This window comes from Carcharodon carcharias, chromosome 2, assembly GCF_017639515.1.
Source record: "Carcharodon carcharias isolate sCarCar2 chromosome 2, sCarCar2.pri, whole genome shotgun sequence".
In the NCBI taxonomy this organism is placed as follows: Eukaryota; Metazoa; Chordata; class Chondrichthyes; order Lamniformes; family Lamnidae; genus Carcharodon; species Carcharodon carcharias.
In genome coordinates, this window is record NC_054468.1 from 141,705,918 (window position 1) to 141,722,768 (window position 16,851).

A 16,851-nucleotide genomic window follows, 5' to 3' on the forward strand; every position below is an offset into this window, starting at 1 on the left:
TCAATTGCTCTTGAGAAGATGGTGATGAGCTGCCTTCTTGAACCGCTGCAGTCCATGTGGTGTAGGTACACCCACAGTGTTGTTAGGGAGGGAGTTCCAGGATTTTCACCCAGCGACAGTGAAGGAACGGTTACATATTTCTAAATCAGGATGGTGAGTGACTTGGAGGGGAACTTCCAGGTGGTGGAGCTCCCATCTATCTGCTGCCCTGGTCCTTCCAGATGGAAGTGGTTGTGGATTTGGAAGACGCTGTTGAAGAAGCCTTGGCGAATTCCTGCAGCATTCCTGTAGATGGTGCACACTGCTGCTACTATGCGTCAGTGGTGGAGGGAGTGAATGTTTGTGGGTGTATTGCCAATCAAGCGGGCTGCTTTGTCCCGGTTGGTGTCCAGCTTCATGAGTGACATTGGAGCTGCACTCATCCAGTCAAGTCAGGAATATTCCATCACACCTAACTTGTGCCTAGTAGTTGGTAGACAGGCTTTGGGGAGTCAGGAGGTGAGTTACTCAACGAATGATTCCTAGCCTCTGATCTGCTCTTGCAGCACAGTGTTTATATGGCTAGTCCAGTTCAGTTTCTGGTCAATGGCAACATTCAGGATGTTGATAGTGGGAGATTCAGTGATGGAAATGCCATTGAACATCAAGGGGCAATGTTTGGATTCTCTCTTGTTGGAGGTGGTCATTGCCTAACACTTGTGGAGTGCGAATGTTATTTGCCACTTGTCAGCCCAAGCCTGGATATTGTGAAGGTCTTGCTGCATTTGGACATGGACTGTTACAGTATCTGAGGAGTCGCAAATGGTGCTGAACATTGTGCAATCATCAGCGAACATCCCCACTTCTCACCTTATGATGGAAGATTAGGTCATTGATGAAGCAGCTGAAGGTGGTTGGGCCGAGGACACTAACCTGAGGAACTCCTTCAGTGATGTCCTGGAGCTGAGATGACTGACCTCCAACAACCACAACCACCTTCCTTTGTGCTAGGTATGACTTCAACCAGTGGAGATGTTTCCCCCTGATTCCCATTGACTCCAGTTTTGCTAGGGCCCCATGATGCCACACCATCAAATGCAGTCTTGATGTCAAGGGCAGTCACTCTCATCTCACCTCAGGAGTTCAGCTCTTTTGTCCATGTTTGAACCAAGTCTGTAATAAGGTCAGGAGTTGAATCACCCTGGCGAAAACCAAACTGGGCATCAGTGAGCAGGTTATTGCTAATCAAGTGCCACTTGATAGCACTGTTTATGACGCCTTCCATTACTTTACTGATGATGGAGCGTAGACTGATGGGGCAGTAATTGGCTGGGTTGGATTTGTCCTGCTTTTTGTGTACAGGACATACCTGGGCAATTTTCCACATAGCCGAGTAGATGCCAGTGTTGTAGTTGTAGTGGAACAGTTAGGCTAGGGGCACGGCAAGTTCTGGAGCACAAGTCTTCACTCCTATTGCTGGAATGTTGTGAGGGCCCATAGCCTTTGCAGTATCCAGTGCCTTCAGCCGTTTTTTGATATCACATGGAGTGAATTGAATTGGCTGAAGACTGGCATCTGTGATGCTGGGGACCTCTAGAGGAGGCCGAGATGGATCATCCACTCAGCACTTCTGGCTGAAGAGTGTTGTGAATGCTTCAGCCTTATCTTTTGCACTGATGTGCTGGGCTCCTCCATCATTGAGAATGGGGTATTTGTGGAGCCTCCTCTTCCAGCGAGTTGTTCAATAGTCCTCCACCATTCATGACTGGATGCAGCAGGACAGCAGAGCTTAGATTTGATCCGTTGGCTGTGGGATCGCTTAGCTCAGTATATCACTTGCTGCTTATGCAGCTTGGCACACAAGTAGTTCTGTGTTAGACACCTCATTTTTAGGTATGACTGATGCTACTCGTAGCATGCCCTCCTGCACTCTTCATTGAACCAGGGTTGATCCCCTAGCTTGATGGTAATGGTAGAGCGGGGGATAGGCTGGGCCATGAGGTTACAGATTGCGTTCAAGTACACTTCTGCTGCTGCTGACGGACCACAGCGCTTCATGGATGCCCAGTCTTAATTGATAGATCTGTTCTAAATCTATCCCATTTAGCACGGTGACAGTGCCGGAGGGTATACTCATTGTGAAGGTGGGATTTTGTCTCCACAACGACTGTGCGGTGGTTATTCCTACCGATACTGTCATAGATAGATGCATCTGCAGTAGGCAGTTTGGTGAGGATGAGGCCAAGTATGCTTTCCCTTTTGTTGATTCCCTCACCACCAGCTGCAGACCTAGTTGAGCAGCTATGTCTGTTAGGACTCGACCAGCTTGGTCAGTAGTGCTGTTACCAAGCCACTCTTGGTGATGGACATTAAAGTCCCCCATTCTGCACACTTGTCACCTTCAGTGTTTCCTCCAAGTGATGTTCAACATGGTGAAGCACTGATTCATCAGCTGAACGAGGGTGGTACGTGGTAATCAGCAGGAAGTTTCCTTGCCCATGTTTGACCTGAAGCCATGAGACTTCATGGGGTCTGGATTCAATGTTGAACACTCCCAGGCCAACTCACCCCAACTGCTAACCACTGTGCCACCACCTCTGCTAGGTCTGTCTTACTGGAGGGACAGGACATAGCCAGGGATGGTGATGGTGGAGTCTGGGACATTATCTGTAAGGTATGATTCCATGAGGATGACTATGTCAGGCTGTTGCTTGACTAGCCTGTAAGGCAGCTCTCCTAAGTTTGGCACTAGCCCCCAGATGTTAGTAAGGACCGACAGGGCCGACAGGGCTGTGATTGTCGTTGTCATTGTTGTTTCCGCCTAGTTTCATTCTTTTTTGTGACTCTGTAGTAATTTGATACAACTGAATGGCTTGCTAGGTCATTTCAGAGGGCATTTTAAGAGTCAAACACATTGCTGTGGGTCTGGAGTCACATGTAGGCCAGACCAGGTAAGGGTGACAGATTTCCTTCCATTTTTACAACAATCGACAATGGTCATCATTAGACTTTTAATTCCAGATTTTTATTGAATTCAAATTCTACCATCTGGTAGAATTTGAATCTGGGTCCCCAGAGCGTTTCCCTGGGTCTCTGGATTACTAGTGTAGCGACGATACCTCTATGCCATTGCCTCCCCATCGCCTACTCTTCTCCATGTCTGCTGGTTTTTTAATGTCCAAATACATGAAGAAAATCCCAACCTGCACCACATTCAAATTGTCCTCATCCTGCTTTAATTCAGAGTCACTTTTCTCTTTAATTTTATTTGCATAGGGCAGAATTTTGCCCTTGGCGGGCAGGCAGGGTAGTCGGAAAGCTGTCCGATGCCTGCGATCGGCACAGCAACATGTAATCATGCTGGCAGGCCAATTAAGGCCTCTCCAGCATGAATGGGAACTGGGGAAGCTCTGAAATGGGGCGGGTGGGGGCAAGGGCATGAAGTCCACCGGGTTCAATAGCGTCACAGCAGCCGATTCAAAAGTGGCCCTGGCAGCCCATGGAAGGCAGCCGCGGAAGGGCGCAGAAGTCTTGATGGATTCCAGTGAGGTTGGACACAGCAGCCAAGAGGGCAGGTCGGCGGGGCCGTTGGCCCTGCATTTCTTCAATGAGTACATCGCTGCCCCCGTGGAGGCAGGAGGAGGAGGAAGCTCCTGCACCTTAACAAAAAAGGCCTGGGAGAAGGTGGCATCCAGGGTGAACGGCCACGACGTGGTGAGGCGCACGTGGGTGCAGTGCCGGAAGAGCTTCAACAGTCTGCTGTGATCGGGAAGGGTGAGTAACGTGTTGGAATAGGTCAGTGTGCAGAACAGTTAAGGGCTGGCCATCCTACTGTGGGTCTGAGGGGTGATAGAGTGTGACTGGCAACTGGCAATGATATCGGAGCTGGCCATGAGCGTGAGCCCTGGCTCTGTGGACTGAGTGCCTTGCGGCTCAAGGGCCATGAATTGGTTGAGCTCTGCCAGGTGTTCCTCTGCTGGGGTTGGTCAGGCTGCAATGGCAATGCAGTTACAGAGTGGACTACTCAATTCTTTTCTAGACTTTCAAGAGAAGACGTCCCATAACAATATTGAGAATCGCGGACTGGCAGGGGATCCCCACAGCTCCTAATCCTGACGTGCTATGAGCAGGAGGTACTGGAGCTCAAGAAGCAGCATGCATCTCGGTCAACAAGCCGCAGTGAGGTTGTGGTGCCAGACGAAGGTAAGAGTTCACTGAGTGAGAATGTCAGCTATTGCAACCATTGTAATGTTGTTTCTATATTGATGTGAGCCTCGAAACTGGAGTCCCCATTGATAATCGAAAGACAAGGGCACCATGATGCAGATATTGTTGTCTCACCAGGGTGCCTGGCATGCACAGTGACAGTGTCATAACTTCAACTCATGACATGTCATCCTTCTCCCTTTTAGACTCGCGCAGACGGTCGCAATGAGGACCCTGAAGGCCCATCCCTGACTTCGGAGGACCACCATGCCCAGCATGCACCTGCGTCATGCCCTCTCTGTCAAGCAGGCATCAGTGCAGATACCAGCACCTCGGAGGGTATAACATCACCATCTAATATCTTGGTTTATATTGGTGAGGTCACACCACACTCGCTTTAGCTGCAGGCAGAGGCAGAGTGTGCCTAGGACTCCGGCAGTCGGAGGACTGCTGGGGACCAGGGCAATGCTCAGTCGGTGGCTGATGATGGGCCCCTGGAGTCGTCCATTAGGCAACAGCTGCTGGAGGATCTGGCGGAGGTACATGAGGGAAAGCGTGCCATGGTGTCTGTTTGGGAGGGCTCCCTGCAGCGCATGACCATTGCGTTGACCCTCATGGCCGAGCACAATGCTTTGTCTATGGAGAGAGTGGTTACTCTCATGGAGAGGTTGCTCCAAGGACACAATCAGGGGTCCTTGGGGGTGCACTCGAAACTGCAAGCCTACACACTGGCAATGACGTCAGCTGGTCAGTGTGGGACATGGATTGGGCACCCAGTATCCCAGCTCGGTGCCTGTCCATCAATGGTGAGCAGGGTGGTCCAGAGCGACGTCACGTTGGTGCATGAGCTGCCTGTCGTCTCTGCGGGCTCCTCTCAGGGTACTCCGGATGACGCCAACAGATCCTCTGCCCCTCTGCCAGTGACCTCGGCATCTGATGCGTCTGCAGCGACTGGGGAGGTGCCAGGTGTTGCACCGGCCGCTCCCTCCCAGGTGGGGCCTTCAGATGCTCCACGGGCTAGAGGATGACCACTAAGATCATCAGGGCCAACATGGTAGCAGAATCAGCAGGCTGTCTCCAATGCCGGTGCCAGCAAGGGGGAGCAACTAAATGTAGCACGCACGAACATAAATGTAATGCACTGAAAGCACAAGATGACCTTATCATGGATGATATTTTGTTCCCCCATTTTGCTTTAATGTGAACTTGGAGACCATTGATGTGTCAGGGCCTTAATTGGCCTCTTAATTAATGGTGGGCACACCTCTGTCTCCCTGGCACGCCCACCAAGCGAAATATTGCAAGGGTGCATGTTTGATGTCAGCATGCTCAGCCAATGTCAACGAATGTCGTTTCCCACTCAAGCAGTTCCAGGGTGTGCCTGCCCGCCGAACGAAAAATTCTGCCCATTTATTCCTTCAGTGTTCTTTCCCAGGAGAAGCATGACTCATTCCATCTCCTTTTGTGCAAGCAGTTCATTCTTTCTCTGAGTAAAATCCTCTTTTGCTGCTTTAAGAACTTGTTATGCCTGTGCTGGATACTTTTAAAAACTGCCCAGTTTAGACACACATACAAGTTTTTCTCCGTCGTTCCACAAATTAGTCCTCTTCAAGTACATGTCTGATTGCCTTTTTAAAGGAATTCGCTTCCATAAGACCACAAGAAATCGGAGCAGGAGTTGTCTATTCAGCCCCCTCCAGCCTGCTCCACCATTCCATAAGATCAGTGCTGATCTGATTGTGGCCTTCCCTCCACTTCCTGTTGCCCCATAGCCCTCAACACCCTTGTTGATCTAAAATCTATCTAACTCAGTCTTGAATATATTCAATGACCCAGCCTCCACTGCTCTCTGGGGAGAGAATTCCAAACACTAACTTATCTCCGGCAAGAGAAGAAATTTCTTTTCATCTCAGTCTGAAGTTGGAGATCCTTTATTTTTAAACTGTGTCCCACAGTTCTAGATTCCCCCATGAGAAGAAACATACTCTCAGCATCTACCCTGTCAAACCCCCTCAGGATCTTAGATGTTTCAACAAGATCACCTCTCAATTTTCGAAACTTCAATCAGTATAGGGCTAATTTGCTTAATCTCCCCCTAAAACAACCTCTTCACCCCAGGAATCAGCCCAGAGAACATTCTCTGAACACCTTTCAATACAAGAATATCCTTCCTTGAGTAAGGAGAACAAAACTGCACACAATACACTATGGTCTCACCAATGCCATGTAAAGTTCCCTACTTTTATGCTCCATCCCCACTCTCCATCAAGCTTTCTGGTCGTAAAAGTCCTGTGTGAACAAAATTCTCTTTATTTCCCCTCTAATTCTTTTACCAATTATTTTAAATCTATGACCTCTGATTACCAACTCACTTTTCAGAGGAAACAATTTCTCCCTATTTCCTTTGTCAACCCCACCCCCCCACGATTTTGTATACTTCCATTAAGTATCCCCTTAACCTTCTCTGACATATTAGGATGATTGTGCATTGAGATCAAATCTGAGGTGATGAGAAAAAGAAAGTATGGATTTGTAAAGAAAAAGTGATGTCTGAACTAGGTGAATTTTTGAAACAGGAACAAATCTGGTAGATGTAGGACTGTCTTTGGGTGTTATTTATTTGAAATTCCAGAAGATATTCAATAAGGTTCCAGCAATGTTCTTTAAGGTGGGTGTGTGTCACTAGTGAAGAATGCATGTTTTTGTGACTAAGGGCAGAAGTTTACCAGCCTGTGCAGAGGCAGCTTTAGAGGAGGGAAGATGATTAATTCCTGAAAGATGCACGTTTGGTCATCTACCCAATGCATTTTTGCCTCTGAGCAATCATGCTGGAGATGGGGGCCCGGCATGAAGTGGTTAGCCAATTAGTATCAATTATGTGCCGACTTGGGGCCAAATTGAGGTTGCCACCAGGATCTTCCTGATGCACAGACAGGCACTGTGGACCATTGATGCCTCTTTGAAATCCTTCCATCCTGCTGCTGCAGGGATCAGAGGACCACAGCTGCAGCCACAGGTCATTCTTGTTCATCAAAACTGGGCAAAGTTAGAAATGTAATATTCTCCTGAGCATTTTTTGAATGTTGTGGAAGAGTGGGATGTACAGGCCAATGTGACAACTGGTTCTGACAATGCATGAATTTCAATAATGGCAGCCAATTTTTTGCCATTTGAACACATGTCCTGATCGCTCACAGTAGCAGTTAATGATGACAGACTTGGAAATTTCCTGTCAAAATATAGAAAACTCGTAGACCATTTTAGGCATCGAATAACTAATAGTGCAGAATTATTTTATAATTATAACAATTCTGTGCTGTACTCATTCTATTTGATTATAAGAAATACAACAGGCCACAACTGGATAGCAACAGGAACTCATACAAGTTGTCTCTAGATGGAATGTCAATTTATAGATGGGTCAGTGGCTATTAGATTCTCTGTCACAGTCACATGAGCTCCCCTGAAGCGTATTCTAACAATGCCCCCTCCTGCTGCAAACTCTAAGAGCCATAAATTACTGGGGAGGTGCATCATTAGAATGATACATTAACAATTAATTTGCAAAAGAAAAATGAGGTGTTAACTTATGCGATGAGTTTTGATCTTCCACAAATTGCCATTTTCATCTGACCGTATTTTCTGCTTCTTCATGTGTTGTTTCTTGCACGATCTTTGCTTTCCATTATTAAGGAATGTAGGCTATTGAGGAAGATGTTCACAAGGTCTCACATGTGGTATTGCTGTTATAGGATCGACATTCCAGCAATTTGCTCTGAAAATATAGTGCAATTCCAATGCAGAGCTTAAAAGCCCAATTAAAGTTAGATCATCACCATGTGCAGACCCAAAAGTCAAAAGCGCGATTTGAGACTTGCAGATAGGTGACCAAGCTCCTTGGGGGAGAGCTTGTGTGTTTCTTGTTCCATGATTGTACCCGCAATGTGTCATCTATTATGTGATATCTTTCTGGGATAATGGCCACCTCCCCCTTCCTGCCTTATCTTGTTCAACTTAAGAACTTCTTTCACGGCAGACTTACTGCAAAGAAAAGATCAATCTCACATGTCTAAGGATGATGACAATATTGGGCCCAAGTCTTAAGAATCTGAAGTTTCTTCCAAAATCTCTCAAAATTATGGCAATAGAATGAAAATAGCTGGGCAGAATTTATAATTTGTTCAGTGCCATCCCCAGGAAATAATAAATTATGTGCATAATTGGATAACTAATATACAAAAGCTGCAAAAAATAATCTTTAGTCAAGTGCTAACTCCCTAAATGGTTTTGACTACAAATTAACCTGAAGAAATATGGTATTTACAAAAACTAGAACTGTCTTGAGTCAAAATTGAAGCAATGTGTTTATGAAAAAGTGTTTAACTTTAATAGCTTGCGTAAAGAAATATAGGTGCATAATTTTTAGTATGTGAATTTAAATGTAAGTGTTCTATTACGGTTTATGGTAACGTGTTCTGCGCTTGTGAGAAAAACAAAATGGTTTGCAAAACATTGTCCATGAAAATTTTTAAAATACAAACAAAACATTTAGCAATATGCCCTCTACATTGGAGAGACCAAACGCAGACTGGGTGACTGCTTTGTGGAACACCTTTGGTCTGTCCGCAAGCATGACCTAGACCTCCCTGTCGCTTGCTATTTCAACACACCACCCTGCTCTCATACCCACATGTCTGTCCTTGGCCTGCTGCAATGTTCCAGTGAAGCTCAACGCAAACTGGAGGAACAGCACCTCATCTTCTGACTAGGCACTTTACAGCCTGCCGGACTTAACATTGAGTTCAACAACTTCAGATCACGAACCCTGTCCTCCATCCCCACCCCCTTTCCGATACCCCTTTTTCCTATAATTTATAATTTTTAAAATATATTTTTCTTTTCCCAGCTATTTCCATTATTTCTAAATGTATTTCCATCCATTGTTTCATCTCCATCTTTTAGCCTATTTCAATCCCTTCCCCCCACCCCACCCCCACTAGGCCTATCTGCTTTCTATCCTTAATGTCACCATTAGCACATTCCTTAGCTAATACCACCACCGTCAACACCCCTTTGTCCTTTTGTCTATGACATCTTTGGCAATCTCTTCTTTACCTCCACCTATCACTGGCCCTCTATGCAGCTCTATCTGTCCCACCCACCCCCTCAACCAGCTTATATTTCACCTCATTTCTATATTCCCTCAGTTCTGATGAAGAGTCATATGGACTCAAAACATTAACTGTATTCCTCTCCGCAGATGCTGTCAGACCTGCTGAATTTTTCCAGCTATTCTTATTTTTGTTTCAGATTTCCAGCATCCGCAGTATTTTGTTGTGGAGCAGAAATCTCATGATTCATGCCACTTTTTAACTGAAGTGGGTCCAGCGAGTCGGGAATTTTCCCTGACTTGAGCTACCTGCCTCTGTAGCCAAAATTCGGCCTGAAGTGTAGGGATAAGGGAAGGTACTCTCATTGGCAGAATATGGCTAGTGGTGTCCAGCAGGGATCTGTATTGGACCCTCAACTATTCACTGGATTTATTAACAATTTAGATGATGGAATGGAAAGCCACATATCCAAGTTTGCTGATGGCAAAAAAAGATAAGTGGCATTGCAATCAGCATAGACGGAAGCATAAAATTGCAGAATCACAGAATTGTTACGGTATAGGAGGGGCCATCTGGCCCATCATGTCTGCACCAGCTCTCTGAGCATTGTAACTTAGTATCAATCTCCTGCCTTTTCCCCATAACCCTGCACATTGTTTCTATTTAGATAATCATCCAATGCCCTCTTGAATGCCTCAGTTGAACCTGCCTCCACCACACTTCCAGGCAGTGCATTCCAGAGCCTAACTACTGGCTGTATGAAAAAGCTTTTTCTCACCTCACATTTGCTTCTTTTGCAAAACACTTTAAAACTGTGCCCTCTGGTTCTCGATTCATTTACGAGCAGGAACAGCTTCTCCCTATCTACCCTGTCCAGGCCCCCTATTATTTTGAAAACTTCTATCAAGTCTCCGCTCAGTCGTCTCCTCTTCAAGGAAAACAGTCACAATTTCTCCAATCTTTCCTCCTAACTGAAGTGTCTCAACCCTGGAACCATTCTCGTAAACCTCTCCTGCACTCTCTCCAATGCGTTCACATCCTTCCTATAGTGTGGCGCCCAGAGCTGTACACAATACTCCAGCTGAGGTCTAACCAGTGTCTTATATAAGTTCATCATAACCCACCTGCTCTTGTGCTCTATGCCCTGATGAATGAAGCCTAGAGTACTTTATGCATAAGAAACAGCTCTGTCTATCTGTCCTGTGCCCGTTAATGACTTATGTACATATACACCCAGGTCTCTCTGCTCCTGCACACCCTTTAGAATAGTATCCTTTATTTTACCCTGTTTCTCCATGTTCTTTGCACCAAAGTGTATCACTTCACACTTCTTCGCATTGAACTTCACCTGCCACCTATCTGCCCACTCCACCAATGTGCCAATGTCCTTTGGAAGTTTTACATTGTCCTCCTCACAATTTACAATTCTCCCAGCTTTTGTGTTGTCCGCAAACTTTGAAATTATCCCCTGCACACCAAGATCTAGATCATTTATATACACATATCAGGGAGAGCAAGGGTCCCAATACCAAGCCCTGGGGAACCCCACTACAAACCTTCGTCCAGCCCGAAAAATACCCATTAATCATTACTCTCTGTTTCCTCTCCCTCACCCAATTTTGTATCCACATTGCTACTGCCCCTTTTATTTCATGACCTATAACTTTCCTCACAAGTCCATTGTGTGACACTGTATTGAATGCCTTTTGGAAGTCCACATACACCACATCAATGGTCTTGCCCTCATCAACCATCTCTGATACCTCTTCAAAAAATTCCAGCAAATTATTTAGACCAGATTTTCCTTTAACAAGTCCATGCTGACTCGTCTGAATCAAAACAAATTTTCCATGTGGCTATTAATTCTATCCTGAGTAATTGTTTCTCGAAGTTTCCCCGCCACTGAAGTTAAACTGACTGGTCTGTAATTGCAGGGCAGAGCTTTACAACCTTTTTTGAACAAGGGAGTAATGTTTGCAATTCTCCAGTCCTCCAGCATAATTACAAAGTTATGTGGACAGGTTAAGCAAATGGACAAATTTATAGCAAAAGGATATCAATGCAGTCAAATCTGAGGTCCTCCACTTTGGACCTAAAAGGTTAGCACTTCATAAATGGTGAAAAATTAGAAACAGTGGAGATTCTAAGAGGCTTAGGGATCCAGGTACACAGCTCATTAAGTGTCATGAACAAGTACAGACAATAATCAAAATGGCTAATGCAATGCTGACCTTTATGTCCAGAGAACTAGAATATGAGGGTCAGAAGCTCTTCTGCTGCCACGAAAATCTTAGTTCGAGCACACCTGAAGTAGACACCACACCTTAAGGAGGATATATTGGCTTTGGAGGGAGTGCAGTGTAGATTCAGCAGAATGATACCTGGACTCTAATGATTAAGTTACAAGGAGAGATTGCACTCCCTGTCATTTAAATGGTTATGGGATGTTTTGAACAAGATTTTCAACATATTAAGGGGAACATATGGTAGATGGGAAGAAACTATTTGCATTGGTTAGGAGTCTAGGATAAGTAGCATAGCCCAAAAATTAGAGCCAAGCCTTTCAGGAGTGAAGCTAAGAAACACTTCAACACAAAGAGTGATACAGATTTGCAACTCTCTTCCACCAATGGCAAGTGATACTAGATTAATTGTTAATTTTACATTTGAGTTTGATGGATTTTTGCTAACAAAAGATATTAAGGGATGTGGGGCATAGTCTGTTATATGGAGTTAGATCACAGATCAACCATGATCTCATTGACTGGTGGTTCAACAATGTCATGGTGCTAAATGACCTACTCCTGTCCCTATGTTTCTGTAAGTGGTAGGCACTGCATGCCATTATCAAGACTAGAGTGCTGGGATAATAGTGATTGTCCACAAGGGCCAGAGCTGAATCTTCCAGATTTTGTCCAACCAAATTGGCTTGTGTCTTTAGCTATTCACAGAAGATCACATGGCCTGTGGGTGGAGTCTATATATTACCAAGCACAAGATATCATAATTAAATTTGACTGGCTGGATGGACCAGAGGATCTTCTACTTTCATGGTTGGCATGTTTGTAATAAGGGGCATTTGGGGTAAAGCTGCTATTCTCAATGCTGTGCACTTTGCAGAAGGGAATAAGTGATGGAAATCAAAATCAAGTCCCTAGATGATATTATTTCCAGCTCAAAGACGTTGAAGTCAATTCTGAGATCAATGAACTGACTAATACGGAACTGAAAGCTCTTTCGTAAATGTCTCTAACCACTCAGGAAATGCTATACATCAAAAAGTTCGCTAATATTTAAGGGAAGAAGTTTTTTTGATTTGATTCTTTTTTAATTGTTTTGGTATAGTAAAAATCTGGAATAACCTATCACAAACAAGATGTACCTATGGTTACAAAATGAGAAATAATCCAATAATTCAAATCCCTTCAAATAATTCAATCCCTTCCCCCCAACCCACCCCACCCCACCCCCACTGGGCCTATCTGCTTTCTATCCTTAATGTTGCCATTTAGCACATTCCTTAGCTAATATCACCACCATCAACACTCCTTTGTCCTTTTGTCTATGACATCTTTGGCAATCTCTTCTTTACCTCCACCTATCACTGGCCCTCTATGCAGCTCTACCTGTCCCACACCCCTCATCCAGCTTATATGCTTATATTTCACCTCATTTCTATATTCCCTCAGTTCTGATGAAGAGTCGTATGGACTCGAAACATTAACTGTATTCCTCTCCGCAGATGCTGTCAGACCTGCTGAGTTTTTCCGGCTATTCTTATTTTTGTTTCAGATTTCCAGCATCCACAGTATTTTGCTTTTATTTTAAGCTAAAATACTGTCATGGTAGAATTGTATTGAAAGAATTCATCATGTGCCTTCCTGGTTTCTCATCAATACAGTAGTCTGTTTTTTTAAAGTAATATTAGATCTCTTCCCACCTGAAAATGCTGACTCAGTCTGGGGTATGGTCCCATAGATGCTGAACAGTCTCCTGTACTTGGCTGTACTTCAGCCAAGAGATCTCCCTTCCCAACCAAGCCTAGACAATGATTGTGAGCAGAAGATCACTTCATCCAAGGACATAAATGGAAGAGAAGTCAAGTTATTGGCCTAGTCAGGAAATTCACTCAGGAGACAAAGGTCTGGATTTTTGTGGACTCGGGAAGGCTCCGTGGACACTTACAGATGGCATGTTGGACCCAGATGCAGAAATAGCACCTCTATTTCCAACAGAGCCAATTTTTGCAAATAGGGGAAAGCGTCAGGGCATGATTCACACAGAAGGGAAATCTGAATTCAGCAGGGCCACTTGAATTCAGTGCTGAGTTCAAATAGGCAGCATTTTGGCTGTTGCAAAGACCTTAACCCATAGTGTGGGTGTCACAAATTTATGTAGTAGCCATAAATGTTCTTGCATGGTATATAATGTTTGTTTAACTGTCATGATCTGAAGTTTTTTTTTAAATTCCCCAGTCTTTAAACTGTGAAAAAAAAACTGAATGCAGCTGTCAGTGAATGTTAAAAGGAAACCTCTGTTGGACTTCTTTGATTGACAGACCTATGGTGAAGCAGCTGTTTGAGCAGTTTCAATAGAGTTCTTTGTTGGCATTTCACCAAGGACCATTTCTTATGAATTCTTGGCTGAGTTTCAAAAGCTACAATTAATTCAGCAGGTGCTTCTGAGTTCACAGTTTGATTGACAGCTTAAAGAGACTATTAAAAGATTGAGTATGAACATGTTTGTTTTTATACAAGATTAGCCACTTGAGATTTAAAAGCTTTGATGCTTTTATGGCTGGGTGTTTTTCACCATCAAGTCTGTATAGTGAGAGGCACATTAGATTTTTAGAAGTTTATTTTCTTCATCTCCTCATGGCTCCTGAGTCTCCCCATGGGTTATGCTGGCTGAGTTGGCATTGAGTTGACATGGGTGGTTTGAGGGGCCATGGGGAATGGTGGGAGATGAGTTGGCATTGATTTGGCATGGAGGGTATGAGGGATGTTTGGGGCATGAATTGGCATATTGGGTATGAGTGGCCATTGGGGGTGGATGGGGAGGGGGGTGAAAGTGTGTGAGGGGTAAGGACTAGATGGTCTAAAATTTTCTAAAACTGAGACTAAGTCCCAGAGAATCATGGTGGGCCTTCTAACCAGCCCCTTTATCCTTCCTATCAGCAGAAATAGCTGGAAAAACTCAGCAGGTCTGACAGCATTTGCGGAGAGAAATATAGTTAACGTTTCAAGTCTGTATGACTCTTCATCAGAACGGTCATTCATTACTCATGGTAAACTATCAAACTTTAAGAACACTGGTATATATATATACACATGTAATAAAATAAAAAGTTGAACAGGTTATTTTTAAGATGATGGGTAAAGTACTGACTAAATAAAATTACCAAACTAGGATATAACTTTCATGAAAGCTGAATCTCTTGAGGTTCAGGGTTTCCCCTGATGGTATATTTACATTTCCAGGACTCTGTTAATTCTTCAAGATATTGCCTGAAACCTGTTGTCAGGAAGCAGTAAAGAATGGGGTCCAGAATGCAGTTGATACACATCAGGCACAGAGAGACTTGATGAACATCGTTGACAGATTTTCTAAAAGTGCAGTCCTCAGATTCCCAGAAATTGAGAACTAAAAGCGTCCAGGGCAGATGGACCATATGGTAAGGTAGAAAACAAACAATGTAAATGACCAGGACCGCAAGCACCATTCGAAAAGCCCGTATCTTCAACTTTTGCGAACTTCTGAATATCCTCCGATCAATTGATAGTCTTCGAAGGATAAGGACACTGTTGGTAATGACCACTCCAAAACCAACGATAAACCCCAGGAACATTAGCAAATGAATAGGTAGTAATTTTCTTTTGATGTCTTTATCCCGATAATTTTCAAAACATTTTGCATTGCTCCCGTTTGTTTTGTTAATGTGATCTTTGTGATTGATTAAAGTCGGTAAAGAAAAGCATATCGTTGTTGTCCAGATTAAAGCAGTTAAGGCGAAACCTCTTGCGTTCTGTCTCGACTGAGCCACCTTCACCGGCTTTGAGACGGCGAGATAACGAGTGAAGCTGATGAGAGCCAAAAGGAAGATAGTTGTGTAAGTATTGATGTAATACAGAGATCCCCAGAGGCTGCACATGAAACTGGAGAAGATCCAGTTGCCTTCGCGATAGAAGTAATCAATCCAGAAAGGAAAAAATGTAACGAACAGGAGATCAGACACTGTTAGACTGATCATGTAGATTTTGATTTCAGTCAGTCCTTTTCTGCTACGTATTAAAACACAAAGTGATGCGATGTTTAGCGGGAGTCCCACAATAAATAGAAAGCTGTAAAATACACAGGAAGCCGTGTACCTAAATTCAGATGTGTCATAAAAATGTTCTTCGCTACAGTTTCTCGAATATTTTGAGGTGCTCATTTTAACCGCCGAACATTCGATGTCGCTGGACGTTATTATTCCTCTTACAGCTTCCCTGTTCTAAAAACTGCAAATGATGGAAATAGCAGGTCAGGCAGTATCTGTGGAAAGAGGAACAAAGTTAGCGTTTCAGGTCTATGACCTTTCAGCGTAATTCTGATTGGAGAGAAGGGCAGAACTTTGTCAATGTGGCATCCAGGGCTTCTCTGTTCCAGACAGATTGAAAGGAAGCTGTGTTTTCTGGTCCGTTTGTCTGACTATGCTGATTGTTTCACATTGCGACAGCTGAATGGTTAATACCGAGTAAACTGCGGGCGTCTTATGTCAAAATGCTGCTATTTGTTGACTCATTGTAGGCGTTTCTGTTCTTTCCTCAGTCTTCCTTTTTCTGACTTGCCACCCGCTTTGAATTGACGTCGGCTGTTGGTTATTCTAGTTGAAGCCAACTTTCCCTAGTTTAAAAAGAGGCCAGTATGCCGGCATTTCCAAAAGGGGAGAAAACAGTGGATTGGTGCCTGCTGTGCTGAACCTCGCCATTGGAACAATGCTGGTGTCATCGTGTGCTTTCCTTCTAGAGCTTGCATTTTTTCATGTTTCCCTTTTTAACTATTTCGCTATCCCGCCTTTGCTGGTCACACTCGTCTATATTTTAATTCTTTGATATCTTTCATTTCTCCTTTTGTTTTCTGCTAATATCACATGGCATTTAAACGTCTCCCGTTCTTCACCCACAATGACATTCTATCTTTTCTTTCTTCAGTGTGTGGCTCCTCCCACACCCCGTGTTGACCTGTTCCTTTTAAAATGATCTTCACAGTATCTTTAGAGTGTAGAAGGAGGCCATTCGGCCCATCGCGTCTGCATTGGCTCTCTGAAAGATTCACCTGCTATATTTTCGATTTCTGAGTTAAGGGTGCTGTCCGAAACATTGACTTTTCTATTTGTATTCTGCACAAATATTGCCTGACTTGCGAAGCGTGTCCATAATTTGCTTCAAATTTTCAGCATTTGTAGTATTTTGTAGCTAATGTCCACCTCCAAAAAAAGGATGCCAGCCAGGAAAAAGGTCAAAGAAAGTAAATCGATGTTTTAACAGTTGCTTTTATAATGGAGCAAAATATG

At 44.1% G+C, this 16,851-nt stretch overlaps 1 protein-coding gene across 3 annotated transcripts in view; it reads right to left on the bottom strand.

Annotated features, from left to right (window-relative positions):
- The window catches only part of LOC121271616 (platelet-activating factor receptor-like), a 67,156-nt gene extending 50,769 nt beyond the window's left edge, over positions 1–16,387 (bottom strand). For 2 of the 3 annotated variants that reach the window (XM_041177661.1, XM_041177670.1), the window contains exon 1: positions 14,769–16,387. In XM_041177661.1, coding sequence (XP_041033595.1) covers positions 14,769–15,729 — 961 coding nt within the window. In that variant the 5' untranslated portion in view covers positions 15,730–16,387. Of the gene's footprint in view, positions 1–7,577; positions 7,961–14,768 lie in introns of those variants that run through there. The other variant, XM_041177679.1, reaches the window with a different exon arrangement.
- Between the last annotated feature and the right edge of the window lie 464 nt (positions 16,388–16,851).